At 39.8% G+C, this 13,576-nt stretch overlaps 1 protein-coding gene across 1 annotated transcript in view; it reads left to right on the top strand.

The window, feature by feature from the left end:
* The window catches only part of LOC125887550 (paired box protein Pax-6-like), a 52,276-nt gene extending 39,085 nt beyond the window's left edge, over positions 1–13,191 (top strand). Inside the window, exons 6-11 of the mRNA XM_049574486.1 lie at positions 1,820–1,972; positions 6,196–6,278; positions 6,477–6,627; positions 7,866–7,975; positions 11,049–11,190; positions 12,438–13,191. Coding sequence (XP_049430443.1) covers positions 1,820–1,972; positions 6,196–6,278; positions 6,477–6,627; positions 7,866–7,975; positions 11,049–11,190; positions 12,438–12,523 — 725 coding nt within the window. The 3' untranslated portion in view covers positions 12,524–13,191. The remainder of the gene's footprint in view (positions 1–1,819; positions 1,973–6,195; positions 6,279–6,476; positions 6,628–7,865; positions 7,976–11,048; positions 11,191–12,437) is intronic.
* Positions 13,192–13,576: the final 385 nt, after the last annotated feature.

The raw sequence follows: 13,576 nt of genomic DNA, 5'->3' as shown, positions 1-13,576 counted from the left end.
CTGTGGGCAAACAAATCAGTCTCCAGCATGCCGCTGTCCAGCAACCTCGAATCTGTAGGGGAGGGGGGGCGGACACGACTCGCGGCAGTATTTTGAATTTGAGTGCAGTAACCGTTTTGGCCACATTCTGACATACAGCGCCTTTAAAGTCAGGTTAAAATCACATGATAAATTTACTATTACATTTTTTAAATTATCCTTTTTAATTTATAGTTCTCTCTTTCTTTTTCTAACTTTAGTTTGCTTAATCTATTTATACCCTTGACCCTTTTCCTTTCTCCTGTTCCTCTCCTGTTTTTCTGCTTCATCAACTTCATCAGCACACACAGACACACAGACACACAGACACACACACATGCACACACACACACACACACACACACACACACACACACACACACACACACACACACACACACACACACACACACACAAAATGCCATTCAACACTCTCAACAAATATTGTACCAATGTGGCAATATGCTTGTGTTGGTCTTTTGTGTCAAATGGTTTTTTTTTATACCTGTCTTGTCTCCCACATAGTGTTGTCCCTGCCATGCTTTTCATTTGTTTTGTGCCAACCCATCATGTCATGGTTTGGCTTAAAATAAGTACACTTATTATTAACCTACCATAATGTTACATGGTGGTGACATGCATCACTAGCATAGTATGCTAAATAATACCAGCACACTACATCATTGTTAGAACACCTCTATTGAGTTTTGGTTTCACATTGGACACGAACAAAAGTCCAGAGTTTGTTTGACCTGTCGACCTCCCCTCTCACCCGCCGTAGTGTATGTGGACTGTATCCTATGGTAGTTGCCCAACAAATGCCACCACCTGGGTTTTCTCATACTGCCTAAACAGTGCCTCATGTGTCTGTGCTGATGGGTCACTGACAAAGCACTGGAATCTGACAAGCTGGGAGTGAGACTGGGCTGTGGGAAACTTTAAAAGGAAAGACAGCGGAAGATCTAACATTTCTTGTTGGAACATAAAACATGGTTGTGTGAGGCTTAGAAACAAGTAAAAGTACCAGTTTGTGTGACCTTATTAAAATGCCACATACAATTTAATTCAACACTTTACGTGGCAAAACTGGAATGACACAATTTAACACAATTAAACATAAAGTTTTGCAAATATTAAAAAAGCAAACCAAATAGAATAGAACAAACTAACAAAAAAATATTATTAAAAGTCATTAGAATAAAAAGAAAGTAAATAAATAAAAACAAAGAGGAGGAAGGAAATAAGGTTAAAAAAAACAGTGGTTAAAACTTAAAAATCAAGACTGTAATGTTACATCACATTAGAAAGACAGATTCAAAAGGCAGGTCTTTAATTTACTTTTAAAATTATAGAGAGAGCTCGGAATGATAATATGCAGAGGCAGTATTCATCTGCGTAAAGGCCAAAGCACATGGGCAACAAACCATGCACATTAAAAAATATGCCCCTATTATTTACAAAGTACAGCCCCATACAAGGGCAATCTACCCAGTTCTCAAGCCTGTGCATTAAAATACCATGATCAGTTCTATCAAATGCAGCATTTAAATTTAAACTTAAATGAGGACAGCCACGTTGTTGGAATTACTTGAATTTCTCAGATCATTAACTACCTTTAATAAAGCTGTTTCAGTGCTATTATGTCCAAAGTATTTAACAAAATTCAGATTTTATCTTAATATACTTCATTTCTAGTAGAACATTTTTTACAGTGTTACGTAGTTTCTTCTTCTGTACTATAACATGTGAAAACCTCTTTGAGCCCAACCCAACTTCTTCCTGCCTTCCTTCCTTGGTGCAGAGTGTCCACAGACAGAGGGAGGGGAAAACACCATATCAGTTAGCTCCAATGGTGAAGACTCAGAGGAGACTCAGATGAGGCTTCAGCTGAAGAGGAAACTGCAGAGAAACAGAACGTCTTTCACACAGGACCAGATAGAGGCACTGGAGAAAGGTAACTGGGAGTGGTTCATCAGTACAAAATAATGGGATTTACAGTGTTGTTTCTTGTGTAAATGTTGAGTTTTTTCTGTATGTGTATCGTTTTATCCAAAATTTTGGAAATTTTAAATTGTGTCCATAACAAACATCATGTTCCTCCATACCAGTAGGGTTGTCACGATACTAAAGTTTCAAACTCGATATCGATACCCAGGAAGATATTCAATACTTGATACCATTTTCTATACAGCAGCAAAAAATTAAGATGTCATTTTTTAAATAAAGATCAGAACAGTAACATCAATGATAACAACAAAAAAATCCCCCCAAAATAAATAACCAGAAACAAGATCTGTCCATACAAATGTATTTATCTACAGCCCTGTTTATTTTCTGTACTTCTGGTGAATTGGCATCATATTTTCGTTGCTGATTAAATAGAGTTGGTAGTTTAGGCTCAGGATGCTCCTGTTTCTACCTCACTATGTGATCAGAGAACCAGGGCTTACGGGAGAAACCAAACGTTTTTTCAGCTTCAATCTGTGACTTTACAGTTAACATAACTTTTCAGACACACATAATTGTGTTGTCCTGTTAAACTAACATTGTCTATTAATGTTACAGACGGGCATGACTGATAAAGTTTTCTACTTAGCTCCCACATTAACGTTAGAAGTTATATTTCTTATATTTGATGCTGGCGACACCAGCTGCTCAGCTGCTAGTGAGGGGAGGGGCTGTACCTGCCATCTGCAGCGTGCTGTGTTCACTTTACTAAATATTTCCAAAGAGCTCTTTTTCCTTCATTTTTGACCAAAACTGGCTGCTCTGATCCTCCTGCAGCCGCGCTGGCCATATTACAGCAACAGAAATGTGTGCATGCATGCACAGCGACGACAACAAGCCGGGTTGCAGCGAGGGCTCTGTGCCTGCCAGGCGCTGCCTGCACAATGGAAATGTAAAATCTAACCTAAACTATCTAGTTGTTAACAATGTTTTGGAATTTGTAGAGCAGCAAGTCATGTCAACATTTGGTAATTGGTCCAGGCCAGCTTGATTCTCTCCCGATGTCCTGAAACAGATAGAAGTCCTCTGCATATGTCAAAATGCACATTAAGCTGTTACTTGTGATTCAAATGCATACTTGAAATACAATCTCAATTCCAAAATGTTGAGACAGTGTCTCAGAGACACTGTGTAAAATATAAATAAAAACAGAATGATTTGCAAATCCTTTTGACCTATATTCAATTGAATACAGTACAGAGAGAAGATATTTGATGTTCAAACTAATAAACTTTATTATATTTTTTGTAAATATACACTCATTCTGAATTTGATGCCTGCAACACCCTCCAAAAAGTTTGGACAGGGGGCACGTGTGCCACTGCGTGACATCATCTTTTCTTTTTACACTCAGTAAATGTTTGGGAACCGAGGACACTTCAGAGGTCACAGTAAACTCTGACCAACAAATTCTAATCATGCTTTAGTCCAAAGCCCCGTTATCACCGAGCAGTACGGTATTGTATGGTTCAGTTCATTACCCTTTTTTGTTGTTTCCACTGCGAAAAGTTGTGGATTGTACCAATGGAACCAGTCCGTACCATCCCCATTTTTGGTACCCCTTCTGTTGGGGTACCTAGCACACAGATCTGGTACTAAAAGGTGGAGCTATGAACGCTACAGTCCGTTGATTGGCCAGTAGTGGACGGTCACTCTGCTCAGGGCTGAGTTGTGGCTGGTTTCGAGGCAGAAGCCACTGTTCATATCGGGGAGAGTTTAATTAGTAGACTGTAACTATAAAATATAAGGATGTTTTGCTGCCTCTTGAAGCAGCCGGAGTCGGAGGAAAAAGTAAATTCATTCATTCATTCACGACTGCTGGGATTTTTAAGATGGAACATTAACTCTTAATGTTACTCAATGCATGAGCTGACAATGTGACTCCATCAACACGCCTTAAATATTCTATATTACATCTTTGACCATTACTTTAGTTTTTATATGACATACACTTTTAGTTATTTGTGGATCTTCAAGCGTTTACATGTATTTATTTTATGTGAACTGCATATATTCTAATCCTCACTTGGAGAAAAGAAAAGCGTCGCATAGCGTCAGGCTAACGCAACACTAAACCCAATGGGCCCTATTTAGATGGTCTAAAACGCGAAGCACCAGGCGTGCGGCGCATGGGTGTGTCCCAGTCACTTGCTAGTTAGACAGCGCGTTTTCAGACTGTGCGCCATGGTGGAGAGTCTAAAAGGGTTGGACTTACTCTGTGAATTAGTCATGGGTGTGTTTTGGGCGTATCATTCAATAAGCCAATCAGAGTGTCACCTCTCATTCCCTTTAAAAGAGGTGCGATTGGAGCGCAGGGCGGAGAGCTAGTTAGATGGCGGACCTACCAACTGGGAAGAGTGAGCGTTTACAGCTGAGGAGACGGATCTCCTCGTGCGGGCGGTGTTGCCATGATTGGTCAGACAATTTCATTTGTCATTATTATTATTCACAGCGGATAATGCGTTATTACAACTAATAAGCCAGTGGCACTTCCACGTACACAGAGTAACACTCGCCACACACCGTGTACACAGAGTAACACTCGCCAGTCGCCACACACCGTGTACACAGAGTAACACTCGCCACACACCGTGTACACAGAGTAACACTCGCTTCACACCGTGTACACAATGCTACACAATGCTACACAACGTTCATAGCACCATTTCCAGGAAAATAATAAAGTACTAGGTCCAGTACATGTAACAGCAACACATACTACTCATAATATAATTATAAACCAAGTCACTTACTTATCCAACAGCAGCAAGGCAACATCTGTGCCTGCCCTCAGCCCAATTTCTTCCTTCAGGGCTCTCCACAGAGGAAAAGTGACGCCAATACAAATCCTTATTTGCCTTCTCCGTCGGTCACTTTCCTTCTTTGCTAATAGACCTTCAGCCGAACGTCCAGGCTTTATCTTTGTGGTAGGATCCACTTCTGAACCGTGTCTCAGCTGCTTCTCCGCCATGTTGCTTTCACTTTCTACCTGTGCTCTACCTCTTGCTGTGACAAATAGGGCCCCAGAGCTTGCCTGAGAAGGACTAAGTGCACAAAGTCACTATTTTTAAATATCCCATGGAGAGAGACTCACTGCACCCTGTTTTGTTTTGAGTTATTTTGTTCTGAAAATGTTGTGTGCAGCCTAGTTCTGTGGACGATAAACAAGGTGCAGACTTTCCTTTGTTTCACCGATGATGAGGAAATACAGCAAGTGCAGGACGGAGAAGTGAGCGACAACAACCCTGCTCACATTTAAGGGCACGGTTTGCAGTGGAAACGCTAGGGTCTAGGTACCATGTCTGAAGGGTACTTTTGGTTCCAAAGGTACCATACCGAAACTGTTTGGTGGAAAGAGGGCTTTAGCTCTGTGTAAATGAAATTCTTTCCCATTCTTGCTTAAATATGACTTCAGTTGCTCAACAGTTCGGGGTCTCTATTGTCATATTTTGTGCTTATAATGCATCACTCATCTTAAATAGGAGACAGAAAAAGACATTGTTTGATTGCAGCGTATTTTGCTCCAAAACCTGTACGTAGCACCATGACACCCCCATACCATCATAGATGCTGGCTTTAAACTTTGAGCTGGTAACAATCTGGATGGTCCTTTTCCACTTTAGCCCAGAGGATACAACGTCCATGACGGACTCATCAGACCACAGCACACTTTTCCACTTTGTGTCTGTCCATCTCACTTTATTTAAGTAAATTACATAAATTCAATTAGCAATAGTTATATAATTTCTCATAGTCTATCCATCTCAGTTTTATGTGATTTTTTTTTTATTCAACCTTTATTTAACCAGAAAAAAAAAATCTTTTATTCAATTCAGTGTCCTGGCCATGACAGACAGCAACATAAATTGCAGGCAGACAACGCAGAACAAAAATACAAAATGAAAAAAAAGCTCTAAAATGAGCAATATAAAACAACTAATGAGATCACTACAAAGAAATGCCAAAAAGTAAGTTAACAAATGGTATAAGTGAACCATAAAAAAAGACCTGCCTAAATGGCCCTTTTTGGTTCGTGTTAGGATTAATTGACTCGGTTGGATAGAAATTTAATATGTAATTAAAATATGTCCACCTGACAAAATAGAGCAAATAATTTGACATGGCACAACTAATGTTATCTTGTAATGACACAATTTGTTTTTGTTCCAGAGTTTGAAAGGACTCACTATCCAGATGTGTTTGCCCGAGAACGTCTTGCCAACAAAATAGACCTCCCTGAGGCAAGAATACAGGTAAACTCTGCTAGATATAACTGATCAGACATACAAGTCAGTGAGTGTGTGTTGTAATAATGTATGGCTTGTAAGCCAGTTTACATGTGGACATGTCAGCATTGTTTTACATAAGATAAACTTGAGAAAATGTGAACCCACCCTTTAACCTTATACCAACCTATGTTTTTTTTTTTCTTTTCTATCTGGCATGTGCAGGTTTGGTTTTCCAACAGACGAGCGAAGTGGAGAAGAGAAGAGAAGCTGAGAAATCAGCGTCGACAGGTGTCCAGCTCCTCCAACCACATTCCCATAAGCAGCAGCTTCAACACCAGTGTTTACCAGCCTATACCACAACCTACTACTCCAGGTACTAGCGAGGACTTGTGCTGCAAATACATATACTGCATATTTGACCTGCACCCTCTATTAGCATAATTTTAATTGTTAGTTCACAAAAACTTTTTCTTAGAATTTTGTCCCAATAAACCCAGTAAAGGGCAGTATGACAGTGAGCTATCATGCACAATGTGGATTCCTGTAGTGACCATGGTGACTGCCTGGATACCATTTTCATTCTGTCTGTTTTGGCACCAACCAAAATGTCACATAGTATAAACAGTACATAGAAGAAAAAATGTGAATTACCAGAAGCAGGCACATGTCTGATCAGATTCATACCCATTCATTGATCAGATTATTCACATCATCATGTTGCCAGTTTTAGAATGTATTTCAAAGTTCTTGTATGGCTATTTCCACAACACTACTTCATTATTTTGTGTCAGTGTCTCACGCCAGAAGTCACTGACCAAGTGCTGGATTTCAACGACTTAGGAGTGAGACCAGGATGTTTAAAAATAGCTAAATACAAAGCATGGTTAGCAGATTGTCTAATGTACCTCTCTTACAGTTGTTCAGTGATGTTGGCTAACTGCATGTGCTAAAAGTGTTCGCTGTGTGTTTTTAATTATATCAGACAGTTTGTCACACAAACACAGTTTGCTACAGTTTGCATTATATTTACACATCATTGATAGTTCACTCTCTTCTAGCTGTCAGTCTTCCTGGAGGAAACCAGATCTCAAGCTCCATACTCATAAACTTCTCTGAAAAGAACCTTTCCTATAAAAGTAGTAAAAGTATTGTAAAAGTACTGTACACCATGAATTCCAATAACATTTCTGACACTAGGGTTAAGTAGTGGAGTTCTAAGGACTTACTCAGCTGCTTTTGATCTTGATAAGGGCCAGAGTCATGAAGTTGCATTACATTTACTCAGCAGATGCTTTTGTAATTTTCCCCATTTACACTTCTCGGGGTTTGGTGTCTGGCTCTAGACACATGGTCAGGAGGAGCCAGGAGTCAAAACCATGAACCCCACAATTAATGGGTTACCTGCTCCACAACTTGAGCTCAGAAGGTAGAGTTCTGAGTTTGATAACTTGAGATTTACTTGTGACTTACAAAACAATCACGTGGACCAACCATCTTCCTTCATCCACCTATGTCATATTGTACTAGCTTATATGGTGAGTTACTGTATATTGTCTGAGATACCTTACAAATCTCCTTGATCTCTCTATTTCTCCATCCTTATCTCTTTAGTGTCCTTCTCATCTGGATCCATGTTGGGAAGGTCAGACCCAGTTCTGTCCAATAGCTACAGTCTACCAGCCATGCCCAGCTTCAGTATGGCTGCCAGCCTGCCTATGCAAGTAAGATTATATTACAAGACAGCGCAATAAACAACTTATCAAGCACGGAGCACCTCAAGTTAGAGATGGCATCTTCATGTGTGTCAGTCTCTGGCTTCAGCTCAGGTTGGCTGATATATTTGTCAACTGTTGATGACTACAGTTGCTTAGAACATCTTTTAGGAAGTGTTTGTGGTGGACATGGCTCATCATGAACCTGCAATTCAGAGTCAGACAGTCCAGGCACAAGAGTTGAGCCTGGCTCAACTTTTGTAATGTGACTTTGTGGGAATGCATTGCATTGGCCAAATAAATATGAGCAAGCCCAAATTCTTGGTAGATTACTTTTTGATGTTGCACAGGGAATCTACCAATTAACTCAGAGCTATTGTGATGGGAGATAAAAAAATGTGGCTGAATTTCCAGAGTTGTAAAATTCTCACACCGCTGTGCAGTGTTGTGGTGTCTGATAAGCTGATGTACAGCACATCTCAAATTAGACTGCCTGGGTCATGTTTCATCTTTTCCCCTGTACCTGTGCAACCATGGACTGTTTGAAAATAACAGATGTAGCTACTGTGATGTCACCCATTGGTTTGTGAACTACCATTTTGAAGCGTTGAGTATGGCATTTTGGCCGTCACCATCTTGGATTTTTGGAGCTAGAAGTGACCACATATGAATGAGGGGGTGGAGCTGGGAAGAGTGAGGGATGGATCTTACTGAGAGCCTGAATTAAAGTCTAGCAGACAATTTGTCACTCAAATGGCCATGTCTTCCATTATGAGTAACTTTAAGCCTTAATAAAATTTAAATGGATAAGTTGTACAAAATTCACACCCTGTACAGTTATAATGAACAGAGAAATAAGCCATAGAGACCAAAACTATTTACCAGGCCATAAACATGTTTATTTCTGCTGTAAAGTTGGGCATTTTAACATGGGGGTCTATGGGGATTAACTCACTTTCAAAGCCAGACTCAAGTGGACATTAGAGGAACTGCAGTTTATGGCACTTCATGTTGGCTTCATTTTACAGCTCCAGAACTTGCCCTTTGTGTAAAAAATATATTCATACAGCAGTTGATATGATATTTTATAAAAAGTTATGTACATTGCTTGTATGATATCTCAGAAGCTAGCACCTCCTCCAGTCAGCTTAGGTTTAGGAAAAGAATCAGTACTGGATGTTGTCACGATATAAACTTAATGTAACATCACAGCGTGACGACAATGTGACGACATGATGTGCGGTGACGACGGGACGTTATGTGCATAACTTACATATTAACATTGACATTTGGTTTCAGACGGGACCCAAACCCTGTCTCCTGGGTGATAGTCCTGTATTTGTTTGACCCATCTGCCACCCCAACAATCTCCCTATGTGCACTTTGGTGCTCTGTATACCATGACATCCTCCTTTGCTCCTGTCATATGGGGGACGATAGCCTCAAGCAAAAAGGTCACCTGATCACAGCCCCCTGGCTCATACTTATATGGGTTACATATGAATTACAGTGCATTACTTTTATAGATATAAGTATAAACAGTATGTGAGAACAGCCTGACCTGTAGCCACAGGCCCATACCAAAGCAACACCTTGCATGTTTTTAACTGTGCTGTATTTGGTCTGAGCACCTACTTTATGGAGCCAGACAATCTACATGATGTGTCTTATACATTAGTATTCTGGAAGGATCTGAGACCACCAGCATGGCTGAAGGCATATTGGACTGAGAGCTGAATGTCTTCCGGAAATACAAGTATTCATTTTTATTTTGGAGAGTGATGCTGGATCTCACTGAACATACAGAGGAAGTGTCAGATTAAAGCATGATAAAATGCCTCTTTACCCTAATGTGGCTAATCGACCATGACCTCTCCTGTGGAAAATTGCTATGAATTGAGTAATTACCATGAAAATTCAATTAATAGCCCAGGCTATTTTTTGCGTAAGTCACTGAAATCAACAGGCCTATGTTTGGGACAGGTGTCTATATAAGACAGGTCTTTAATTCCTTTCACAAAACTGTTGCTCTGGAAAGACATGGAAATACAATCAAATTGCTTATTTAAACGAGTATAATTATTACTTGTATAAAAATTAGGCTTCAGATAATACATCAATAATGAATCATTCATTTAATCTAGCTCCGACAGAAAGTGCATCAGAGAGAGAGAGAGAGAGAGAGAGAGAGTCACGCCTCTTGAGGATTACGGCACTTGGCATACCAACTCAACACCACTTTATCCTTAATTTTTTATGAAAACCCATTTTGATTCTTTTGATCTGAGGGCCCTTTTCAGACTAAGCGAATATGAATAACTTACCAGGTAATCAAGGAATGGACACATAATTTGAGGTAGCCAACAACCAGCTTTTATACATCTGAAGAACTTCTACAAAAAAAGTGAATTGCTTGGCAACCAGACCAGGCTGATTAATTGATTAATTGAGATAGATCTTTGTTTGTTTTTTTAAAACTTGTAGCCACACTGGGCTAGTAAAAGGGACTGGACATTTAATTTGGACTAGGCCTTTAATTAAAGTTTAATGGTAGTATTAAAGTAAATTGATTGTAACGTTAAAGAAAGGAGCTTTTTTTTCAGCGATCAGAGCATATCTGTGGTGGAGTCAGGGGCTGTGTTGAGTTCACATGGCTTTCAACATGGAGCTGACTAGCCAGCAGCTAGTAGCTAACTGTGCTACCTCCATAAGCAGCAGTAACAATGGCAACGGTGCTGATGGAGCTGACATTGTTAGCCTACGGGGGAAACTGGAGGGTCAGCACTATGCTTCCAAAATGTCAGTGCAGAGCAGCACACTAACACGCACTGCTGGCATGGCCACAACTTAATCCATAGAGAAACTCAGATTACAACACACACACAGGGAGTGTGACTTCATTCTCTGCTCAGGATGCTGTTTCTACACTATATCTTTTCATAGCAAATAGTGGTTTGCTGCTGTATTAATTCTATGAATGTTGGCTGCAGCTCATATAACAACACTATTAATCTTGCATGGCACCACTGGGTGAAAAGCCCATCAGGTTATTAAATTCTGCTATATTAAATTATATTTCCAGGCATCCAGTCAGACCTCTTATTCCTGCATGCTGCCCACCAGCCCCACTGTAAATGGAAGAAGTTATGAGACATATACTCCTCCACACATGCAGCCACACATCAACAGCCAGTCAATGACATCCTCTGCAGCGTCGTCAACAGGTAGGAAGTTACCAACTACTGTTTGACTCTCCATATAACTGTCCCTCTGCCTTTGTTCATAAAGTGCATGTTGATACCTAATTAAATGAGACAATGCAGAAATTTATAGGCTTCTGTTAATGATCAAAGATGTATCCATTAAATGGGTTTAAAGATTTCACTGTGCGAAAGGATTGTTGGAATAGGCAAACTTTGGTAGACCCATTGAGAACATTAAAGGTTGATAAGTTAAACTCCTAAAACTCCTAAACTCTTAAACAACTGTATATCTTGAACTGTCGTTTCAAGTGATTCAGTTTTTTAAGTCAACAGCAAACAGTCAGTGAATGGATCATAAAGACGAAGAAGATATATTTTACTAATCCCCAAGGCGAATTCAAAGTTTTCACTCTGTTACCCAAAATACACAAACACGCACAAACAGGACCTATACATGCAGTAAATGGAAAGATGCCCATGGGGCTGCCCATGAACACGCACCAAGCAGTTGGGGGTTTGGTGTCTTGCTCAAAGGCACCATGGTTGTGTCCAGGAGGCAAACTGGCAGCTCTCCAGCTACTATTCCATGCTCCATATTTGATCCGGATGGGGACTTGAGCTGGCGACCCACTGGTCGCTCCAAATACAAATTACTAACAAAAAGGAAGACTTGGAGGCCAACCCACAGTACACAGTACAAGATATAATGTTCTGCAGCATTCCATCCAAAGGAAATATTGTATATGTTGCATCTTTTTATACACATTTCCCCAAGATTCACTGACTGTCTTTGGTATTTTTTGGAAACCTTGGAATCTCCATTAGTAATTAAAATGAAGTTCCATTGGTTTGGACAATGCTTAGCTTTAACATGTTAGTTTGAGCCAATGAAAGGTCCAGCAGAGGTTTTCAGATTATAAATAAAAGATGCAAACAAACCATTTTTACAAAATTAGATTTAAATTATTATTATTATTTTTATATTTATTTTTATTATTTTTATTGAGTGTTGGTTTGCTTGCAACCTATGTTGCATCCTCACGTAGGCCTTCTCTTAGCTCTTTTTATGACATCTGCTCTGTATCTTCAGTACAAATGGTTTGTATGGAATTCAGTATAGAAAAACTTAGATCTCCTCTTTATTTGCAACTGTGCTGCTGCTGCTGCTGCTAAAATGTGCTTTGTGGTCACTCAAAACACACCTTTAAACCTTGTTGAGTCATCATATCTGTTGGCTCTAATGACCTCTTTGTTCTCTTTTTAACCAGGTCTGATTTCCCCTGGTGTCTCAGTTCCAGTCCAAGTTCCAGGAAATGAAGCAGACATGTCACAGTACTGGCCACGCCTGCAGTGATGTCATTTTTCACGGCAACTGTTTTTACCTGCAGTGATCACCAGCACTGCTGCAACTGGACTGAATGGGACATAAAGTGACCTATTCCTACTTAACAGCTTGAATGTCAAAAAGGACCTGTCAGTGACTGAAACAGACTGCACCTCAGCAAATGGAGACGAAGGAATTACTCTCATTAATGTTTGTGAGAAGATGTTCAAACCAAATTCTTGAGACAAGGAGGACAGAAGTTTGAGCACTCCTCTGATTTAAGGATTTTAATATACAGAGAGTTCTGTCTCCACATCATCTCCAGCGGTAATTCAAAGTCTGGTTGGTGGAGACACTTTGGCACAAGCCCAGAATGAAAAGCACTAGCCTGAGCTGTACTCAGGATGCTCAGGAAGGTTGCCCATCCTTTGGTAACACTAAACTCCAGACAGGAATAAACTGCTCAGTGTCCATTTGGACATTCTGTGCAGACATATTACCTCCACTTTCAGTTCCTAATTTATATGTTGGTGTATTTGTAGCAAAAATATGTTGACTGAAACATAAAGGGAAGAACTTAAATGAACTATCTGCTGTGAATTTGTTTGATCAGCAGATTCTGAAATCTCCGGCCTGGAGTATGTGTATAGAATTTCAGAATGTGGATTCTGGTGATATGTGTTTGGTATTGTAAAAACCCTGACCTGCATTTGATCTGCTAATCAGAATGGACTCACTGACTATGAAAACTATGTCTGTTTAGTTTGTTTTCATTCCAAAGCTCCTTTGTCCAGAGGTTCAACAGTAAACCAACTACTGAAAGACTGGATGCAGAACAAACACTTTGCTAGCTTATTAAAAGTGAACATAAGATTGTGTCTGGGATGTAAATCTGTTTCTAATTTTAAAGTGTAAAGTATTTGTCATCTCCAGTGATCTGGGAGGGTTTCCATAATAAAGTTATTTCAATTATATTCCTTGGTACATTCAATACTATTGTTAAGGATTTATATATAGCATGTGTTTCATTTGTTGAGCCATCCCTGGTGAATCTGTGACAAAAGGCACTGAACCAGTTCTGGA

Source organism: Epinephelus fuscoguttatus, linkage group LG4 (genome assembly GCF_011397635.1).
Source record: "Epinephelus fuscoguttatus linkage group LG4, E.fuscoguttatus.final_Chr_v1".
Taxonomy (NCBI): domain Eukaryota; kingdom Metazoa; phylum Chordata; class Actinopteri; order Perciformes; family Serranidae; genus Epinephelus; species Epinephelus fuscoguttatus.
Note: the sequence above shows the minus strand (reverse complement) of the source record. Positions and strands in the feature narration are given on the sequence as shown.